The 8,796-nt window shown below is 46.7% G+C and overlaps 1 protein-coding gene across 1 annotated transcript; it reads left to right on the top strand.

Moving 5' to 3' along the window:
• Window positions 1-992: 992 nt before the first annotated feature.
• net1 (neuroepithelial cell transforming 1) lies at window positions 993-7,164 on the top strand. Its single transcript, XM_085252283.1, has 9 exons — window positions 993-1,290; window positions 3,510-3,617; window positions 3,715-3,879; window positions 4,084-4,146; window positions 4,370-4,543; window positions 4,643-4,900; window positions 4,986-5,156; window positions 5,301-5,487; window positions 5,574-7,164. Exons 1-9 carry the CDS (start codon window positions 1,198-1,200, stop codon window positions 6,002-6,004), a joined length of 1,650 nt encoding a protein of 549 aa, XP_085108409.1. The 5' UTR covers window positions 993-1,197; the 3' UTR covers window positions 6,005-7,164.
• The last annotated feature ends 1,632 nt before the right edge of the window (window positions 7,165-8,796 follow it).

Below are 8,796 nucleotides of genomic sequence, written 5' to 3'. Positions count from 1 at the left end.
TGTAACTAAAACAGTGTTTATACTCTTTGATTTAGTGACGCAAACTAGCTACATGTGACACTTCTGAAAGCTAAATTTGATTCTTTTTAGGTTTTAATGTTTCCATTTATAATAATTAGCACTGAGAACTGTGATTGTCATGGTTTCTGTCAGTTAGGAGCAATGGTTGATATTTAAAATAACACGGATTCCAATGTTTTATCTTTTTACTGTCATTCTCTCTCTGTGCAGTGAAATCATGTCTTTATCATACTAAGTTACTGTTTTAGTCTTTCAGCCCTTCATCAAACTGTCTTCACATGATAAGAGCCTCTGTCCTGTAGATGACTGAAGGTAAGGAGCTCAAGACTGATGGGATAACATGAAAAAATCAGCCTGTTTCCTGCCTCTGGCCCTTATCTTGATGAATTTGGTAAAAAGAAACAATGCCTCAGAGTATCCATCAGTTATTCAGCTAACGTATGTGCAGAACAGTGTAATTAATGAGCCCTGCTGCACAGATCGTGTCTCTCTTGGACATATTTTCTACTATTCGGTTAACTTTGGATTTAAAAGTAAAATCAGAAATCTGAACTAAATGTAGAAGAATGTAACAAATGGTTTGTCACTAGGTACCTTTATGATTAAGTAATGCTATTATGGGATCTACAGATGTAGCAAATCGTGGATCGGTAAACATATTGATAAACTATACAGCTGTAAATACTTTCCAGAAATGTGTCTTTAATTCAACGAATTCAGGCTCCATTGACTGAATTACAGAAACTAGCCCGTAGTATGGACCTGCTGTGTGTCCACCACACGTTTGCCCATCATTTTTACATTTCATAGTAATATTTGGACTCGATAGAGCAGCAAAGCATGCGGGCAGCTATTTGTCTGCACTGAGTAGGAGCTGTTCAAAGGCATTCTGTTTCCTCAGGTAGACCCGTCCCTCTGTCCCTCCTCGGGACTCCTCCCCTGCATATATAGTCCTCCCCTCCTGCTCTGCCTCAGACCAAAGTTTAGAGCTGAGTGCGAGGCAGAGTGAGGAGGGAGCCCCATGCCAGAAAAAGCCAAACAGGGGGAAGGTGTATCTGTTCCGTCTTTTTACGTGCTTATAACTCTTGATTTTCTGCCACCTTTTTTCTCTCTGGTGTGGATTACTTGAAGCCAACTCGTGAGGATTAAAAGGATACTGTGTTTCTACTGAAAGATATGGTGGCTTACGATGAAGTGGGTAGCTTGGTGCCTATCAAACGGACTCTGCAAGTGACAGACTGCCAGAACCAGGCCAACAAGGAGTTAGAGGTGAGATGGCTGAAACTTTACTCTGTAAATGTTTGACCAGAGCTGCTGGAAATGAAGTCATAGTGTGGTGTTAGGTATCACACTGTGAGTCAATCAGCACCTAACCCTGGTTTTTATCTCACGTATGTACACAGTGTGTGTGTGTGTGTGTGTGTGTGTGTGTGTGTGTGTGTGTGCGCGCGTGCACAGAGACTTTGACCTTTGTTCCAGGGCACTTGGGACAATGCTTAAGATACTGTCAAACCCTGAAAAGTTAATCATTGGACTACACTGCACCTTTTTAGTTGTGAACAGTAACGACCTCCCCCACGCACGGCTGTGTATTCCCCCTGCTCTCGTACGCACCCCAACAGACACCTCAGTCTCAGTGGGAAATGGGGAGATCAGGTCCATAGTGAGCACACAGAAGAGTACAGGAACAGTGAGACAGCAGGGGGTAGGGTCTCAGTAAACAACCAAGCATTCAAAGGGTAATGCGTTTTACAATGAAAGCAGCAGATATCGTAGGAAACCCAGGTGCTGTCTGTGTATTTCCCTGTGGCTGTGTGGCTTCACTGACAGTAAATCTCTGCAAAAGACAAGTCTGGAAACACTTCACGAATTGAGTCCTTTCTTTCAGTAGAACCCTGTATTTTCACTCTGTGCTGACTTTCTAAGTACCTCCGTCCTTTGATTTGTGCCTGTTCTTTTTTCCATCATTTTCTAAGCTGTAATCACAGGGACACATCTGGCACATGTGAGGTTACATCAAAGAGGAAGCACAGGGAGGGAGCTGAGAAAAGTTTGAGGTTGAAAGTTGAAGGAGGCTACATGTATATTATGTCTGGAGGGTTCGACTGACTGAGCCCAGATCTGAATGGTTTCCAGCCTGACTCGCTCTAATGCCACAGGACTGCCAGGAATAGCAGCATTCCCTGTTTAACTACTGATATACAAAGAGCAGGACGAGTGGCCTCTCATTATCCGCGTCCACAGCGCTTCATGGCCACTACGCTTTTCCACTATTTTCCCTCTGCCCCCCAAAAACACACCAAAAACTACTTGTTACCACTTATTTGTCCACAGATATGAACTGGTGATCACTTAGAGGGAGCCAAGTCTGGTAGCCACAGATAAGTTACAAAAAGAGGAAAGCAGTTGACATGTGGCCCCCGCCACTCGAGGGCTTGCTAAGTTCTCCGTGGAGAGTCTGACCGCAGCCACAGCAGACTGAGCTGTTCCACAGCTGCGTCCACAGAGACCGGAGCCTCAGTGGCTGTACTGTTTCCCACATTTGCTGAGCTGGGACAAAATCTCATTTGGTGTGCGTCAGGGAAACACAAGCGATGTGTTTTATCTTCAGAGGGCAAAACTGCATTACTGTCATGTTAAGATGTTACACTGCAGAAGAAAATGCAAATCGTGTGGAATTATAATCATTACCCTGCTGCTCTTTGATTCCTGTTTCTCCCAGCCTCGGGGCGGGTGAGGAGTTGTGTGTGTTTGGGGGGGTCACCTGCCCCAGGTGCAGTACTCTCTCACGCAAGGCTTGTTGAAGAGCGTGTTTCAACTCGCAGCCATAAATTGTGTGGTGTGCCCCATGCAGCGCTGCACTGCGTAAACACTTTGCTGTATTCCTGACTGCTGCTCCTTTTTCTTGCTCGTAGCAGCAGCACGCTGCCACGCAGCTCCATCCATAAATCAGGAATCATTTACCCCAGTTTGAGCGATGCAGCAGATCCACTCTGTACTTGAGTTTTCGCTCTTGTCAGAGCAGATAGCAGCAGATTAGAGACACTGAACAGCTGAGAAGCACGGTCTCGTGCATTCCTGGCATTCCTCCAGACCCCCTTCCCCTCCAGATCAGCAGTGAGAGAGGGTCTTTGTGCTCAGTGGGCTGGCCTGGCTCAGGACTCTTCATATGATGGAGCCAACAGCTGCTGGAAGTGCTTCCTCCTCCTTAGTATCTCTGTCTGCCGCTCCGCCAGGCTGTCTGCCTGCGGCTTGACCTCGGCTCCAGCTGCTCGTCTTAAAGGAGGGACTAGAGTTCATAACCAGGATTTATGACGTGACTTGACGTGTTTTGTCACAAGGAAGTCTTTGCTGAGGTGTCACAGTTACTGATCGATTTGTTTTGATCTGCCTCTCTCGCACTTCAGACGTTCAGGGTTTTCAGACACGAGTTATGATAGAATAACTGCACGACTAACCTCCCCTTCTGTTTTTGCCTCCTTCTGCAGGAACCCAGCAACAAGCGCGTCCGTTCTCTCGGCAGGGTGACGTCGCTAGCCAACCTCATTTCTCCGGTAAAGAATGGGGCCGTCCGGCGCTTCGGCCAAACCATCCAGGTAAGCGCTCACGGCATCCAATGGAAACACAGCGCATTGGGGGGACAGGGACATCCCTTTCAACATGTCTGACATGTGGTGTTCTTTCTTTCTGAAGGCCTCTTTCCGGGGCGATGGCAAGTTGCCGGGCGTGCCCCAGAAGCCTTGCAGCAAGGCAGCGGCCCCCACACCACCTAAAAGGAGGAACAGCACCTTATGGTCCGAGACATTAGACATCCACCAGAAAGGAACTTTCTCCACCAAAGAGATCAAGCGGCAAGAGGTGAGTCCAGGAGTCCAGACAGGGATGAATTCTACATGCTTGCTAGACTAGTTCACATGTCTTTGTGTCAAATGGTTTAAATTGGACTAGAAGCCATTCAGCCATCTTGGCTAAGCTCACTATGGTTTAGGCTACGATGTAATGACAACCTGATTTACATGTTTACTAAAAAAACATCTGTCTGTGCCTTCTCCCATTCCTCAGGCCATATTTGAGCTGTTTCGTGGAGAACAGGATCTGATTGAGGACCTGCAGCTTGCACGCAAGGTTTGTAATTTTAAAAGCTCTGAGGCAGCGGGAGTACATATAAAGCAAACAGATTAAATCAGTCTGGCAGGCTTTGAATGCAGCGCAGCCAGGAGCTATAAAAAGACAGGGATTGTTCCTCTGTCTTTTTTTTTGTACCCCTAAAACTGTTGACCAAGATATTTTTAGTAGCCGCTCCCAAAGCTCTGCCCAGATATTACTGATCACTTTGCTCCATCCACAGGCGTACCACGACCCGATGCTGAAGCTGTCCATCATGTCGGAGGAGGAGCTTACTCACATTTTCGGCAACTTGGATGCCTACATCCCACTGCACGAGGACCTTCTGGCGCAGCTCTCCAAAGCCACGGGGCCAGACGGGACCGTGGGCCAGATTGGGCAAATTGTTATTAGCTGGGTAAGTGTCTTTGACTTTTTGAGCCATCAAAAGCTTTTACGCTAGTAAAACCGTATTTTGAATTAGCAGTTAGATAAAGAGTCCCTCCTTCCTTTGCAGCTGCCCAGGCTCAATGCCTACAAAGACTACTGCAGTAACCAGCTGGCAGCCAAGGCGCTGCTGGACCAGAAGAAGCAAGACCCACGTGTGCAGGACTTCCTGCAGCGGTGCCTTGAGTCACCTTTTAGTCGGAAACTGGACCTGTGGAGCTTCCTGGACATTCCCAGATCCCGCCTGGTCAAGTACCCCCTACTGCTCAAGGAAATCCTGAGACACACTCCAGCAGAACACCCCGATGCTGCCAGCCTGCAGGAAGCTGTAAGTCCAGGAGACAAACTGGTTCAACACACTGATCCATCATAGTGCCTCTCCCATGTAATAATTAGGCTGCTTGTGTGTTCAGATCACTGTCATCCAGGGAGTTTTGTCTGGCATCAACAAGAAGAAAGGGGAGTCCGAGTGCCAGTACTACATCGACAAGCTGGAGTATCTGGACGACAGGCAGAGGGACGCTCGCATCGAACGGTGCAAGAGTCTTCTGTGTCACGGGGAGCTGCGCAACAAGAGCGGCACGGTGAGCACAGCGCACACTTCCAAGTCGTCCTTCGGTGCTTCTCTTTGCATGTTAACACGAGGCTGCCGTCCCACATGAGGCGGGCTATGTGCTCAGATGATGCTCTGGTTTGAAAGTTTCTGTTTTTCCTGGAAATTCTTTCAGAAGCTGCACGTGTTCCTGTTCACCGACCTGCTGATCCTGACCCGCCCCGTCACCAGGAACGAGCGCCAGTGCTTCCAGGTGTACCGGCAGCCAATCGCAGTGCAGGATCTGGTGCTGGAGGACCTGCAAGATGGCGATGTCAGAATGGGCGGCTCTTTCAGAGGAGCCTTCAGCAATGCAGACAAAGGTAAGGCTCGTCCCAGAAAGTGTCAGCTAGTAGCCTGAGCAGCACTTTGCCCCCGTTCCTAATGACGCTCTCTGCTTTCTCTGCAGCCAAGAACATTTTCCGGGTACGTTCCCAAGACCCGAGCCAGGCACAGTCACACACTCTGCAGGTCAACGACGTCTTCCACAAGCAGCAGTGGCTCAACTGCCTCCGTAGTGCCATTGCCGTCCACCGGCCTCTGAGCGAGCCCTCCAGCCCCAGCCCGCCTACAGGCAGCGTCCATTCCAAGCGCCGCCCTTCCTCCGTTTCTGCCATCATCCACATGGAGGAAGCAGACGAGAACTACCCGCAGCCAGGCTCTCAGTCGGCCCCGGCCTCACTGTGCAACAGCCCCACCACGGCGTCCCCTTCGCCTCGCTCCCCGTCGTCGTCCACGACGTCCGTGTCATCGACGTCATCCTCACCCACGACACATAAAACCAAAAAGGACAAGAAGGCTCTGTGTTCTTTAGGGAAGAGAAAAGAGACGATGGTGTGAGGTGGAGCGTTGGTAGAGAACGTGAATGGACCTCTTTGTTTTTCCTGTACATAAAACCGCACAGCACATTTATGAGTGTCTGCGTGTTATTACAGCAGTGTTCTGTTACTGTCCTCCTTGGCAGCTATTTACCTTACTCCTCCATCCAAGTGCATCCCATAGAGACACAGTATTCTGGAGGGGGGTGCACGTGGTTCAGCTCTAAAAGGGAAGCATGACAAGAAGTAAACCCACGGTTCACACTCGGTGTGGCCAGTTTGCTGAGTTCTTGAAGAAAGAGTTGGTGCATCAGATCCTGTTTACTATAAAGTTCATATTTAAACATTCTTTTAGACCTTTTTCTTTGGGGGATAATACACTTTATATTTTCAGATCTATCCTAGTATTGTTTTAGGTATTGTAAAGCAGCAGAGTTTTAGCTGTTAGGGCAGGTTTTTGAACATTTGCCGATGTCAAGGTGAAAGACAAAAAGCCAAACCCCAAAAAGGTGAGGTGTACCACACAAACAGATTTCTGTCATAGTTGGGTTTTTAGACTGAGCAGAAGATGTCTTATTTTTATACATTCCTTAAATAACAGATGCTAGAAGCCAGACATTATTTTATTTTATTTACTACAGAGGCATTAATTTAATTCCAGAACAGATGATATGTCAGCAAAAAACCGTGATGAAATCATATCGCAGACGAGATGATGAGTTTTGTTTAAGACAAAATTTTGAACTGAGCCACGTTGGTTTCTTAAAAAGCTGATGCCTGAGAATGAGGCGGATCACTTTTCAGTGTAGGATCTTGCATGGAGCTTTAGTTGTGGACGCCGCTTGCACCTGAAGAGGCGGCATGATGTATGCAACTGTCCCGAGGGATGGGACTGAGCGACGATGAAAGTTGTTGAAGGCAGAAGAGAACGAAGACGAGAACGTTTAGGAAGTGAAACGCTCAGTGTGACATGTGTAACTCCCGTCATCTGCTCAGGTGGATGGGGAATGTTGCTCATGGATGGAAAGAAATGAAAGGAAACTGTACGTAGGGGAAGGCAGATGAGGAAGGATTGGGAAAGTGACTACAGGATTTGGCTGGTTGTTGAGATGAAAACGAGTGAAACGGCAATTTGATGTAATTAAAAGAACAATAAAGATCTGTGTAAGATTTGCAACTGAACCTTTGACTCCATGTCTTTATTATTCACTTTGTTTCAAACATGAACTCGTAGCTGGAGCTTTTAGGAAAAGCACTTATTCGCTTTCCTGCCAAGCTAGACAAGACGATAGAGCGCTTGGATCTGCTGCTAAATATAAAGCTATCCGATTGTTAAGTGATGACGTGACGAATCCTACTTCCGGGTCTAAAGTAGTCTGCGTTTAATATGGCTTTTGTGTTGTTAACATGTTTAATGTTATGTATTTTCTTCTATTTAATCTCAAAAAGCTCCTAAAACAGTCAGTGATCGCTGTTGACCTCCCTCGGCTTTTATTACCGCTAATCATTTATTTAAGCTCAGTTTTTAAAACCTTAGGATGTAACTACAGCCCAGCCCATGCAGCAGTATATGAATGACTAACCTCGTATTGTGGATGGATTATCTCAGTTGTTCTCCTGGCTGAAGTTTGGTCCTTTTACAGCATCCTGCCATGCGATTACATTTGTTCCTGACCACCGAGAACACTCACGTTAACTTTTATCGAGTGGAAAAAAAGTTAGCTTGTTTATATTATGCTAACATAGCTGTGTCGCTAGCGGTCACGTAGCACATCATTATATACCAGCTAGCCAAACTTCAGTAACCCTACAAACATCACTGCTGTTTAGTTTTCTGTCTTCATTTATGCTGGAAGTGATAGCAGAGCTGTACGTTTTAATTTGTTTCCAAAACCCCACAGTCAGGACATGCTATATTGTATTTAGATAGAAGCTAGCGAGCTAACTTCCTGCTAACTTCTAACTCCGTTAAATGTCATAAATTCTGTTTTCATGGATGCCTGGATGTTAAACTCAGTTGTTACACCTGGTAGAGCAGAAGGCTGATCATTTTATTAAAGATGAAAGACTTTAGACAGTTTTTCAACTCTCAGTAATGCCATAGTGATCGTTTGATATATGGACCTGCAGCGGAGTTTAGACCCAGACACGGCTAGTGACGTCAGACTGAACAACCGGATTGGCTGCAGCTCATTAGCTTCAGTTGCCAAAAATGGGAAAGGGTAACTGTCCAAGTCTCAAGCACCAAACACACAGACTGCTGAAGACACTGGGCTTTAAAAGCTAAAGCACAACTGTCAAAACTCTGGACCGGTTTCAAAATAAAATAACTTCCTGTTTAGCAAAACTGACTGGAGGCTAGTTTTAAACTAAGCTTTCAAAATAAACAGGTACAAGTGGCTGCTAGTTTTCAAATTGAGCAAAGACAACAAGCAGCTGGATTTCATACTAAACTAACTACATGTCTTTGAATCAGGCAAAGCTAAACTGCGTTCTAGTTTTCAGAATAAGCCAACACGCCGCTACATTTCCACACTAAAATAAATAAAAACGGTAAATGGCCTGTATTTATATAGCACTTTACTAGTCCCTAAGGACCCCAAAGCACTTTACATATCCAGTCATTCACACACACATCCACACACTGGTGATGGCAGCTACATTGCAGCCAAAGCCACCCTGGGGCGCACTGACAGAGGCGAGGCTGCCAGACACTGGCGCCACCGGGCCCTCTGACCACCACCAGTAGGCAACGGGTGAAGTGTCTTGCCCAAGGACACAACGACCGAGACTGTCCAAGCCGGGGCTCGAACC

Source organism: Mchenga conophoros, linkage group LG17 (assembly GCF_057382185.1).
Source record: "Mchenga conophoros isolate Kocher_MC1m ecotype Shallow Benthic linkage group LG17, M_conophoros_male_GT1.1, whole genome shotgun sequence".
NCBI lineage: Eukaryota > Metazoa > Chordata > Actinopteri > Cichliformes > Cichlidae > Mchenga > Mchenga conophoros.
The sequence above is the reverse complement of the archived record's forward strand: the minus strand, read 5'-3'. Positions and strand labels throughout refer to the sequence as shown.

What these genes read in the sequence shown, in the direction of transcription:
- net1 (XM_085252283.1), top strand. Translation starts at nt 1,198, where the DNA reads ATGGTGGCTTACGATGAAGTGGGTAGCTTGGTGCCTATCAAACGGACT. An exon ending in GGCAAATTGTTATTAGCTGG is followed by an intron (nt 4,544 to 4,642) that starts GTAAGTGTCTTT and finishes CTTCCTTTGCAG; the next exon opens with CTGCCCAGGCTCAATGCCTA. An exon ending in TGCGCAACAAGAGCGGCACG is followed by an intron (nt 5,157 to 5,300) that starts GTGAGCACAGCG and finishes AAATTCTTTCAG; the next exon opens with AAGCTGCACGTGTTCCTGTT.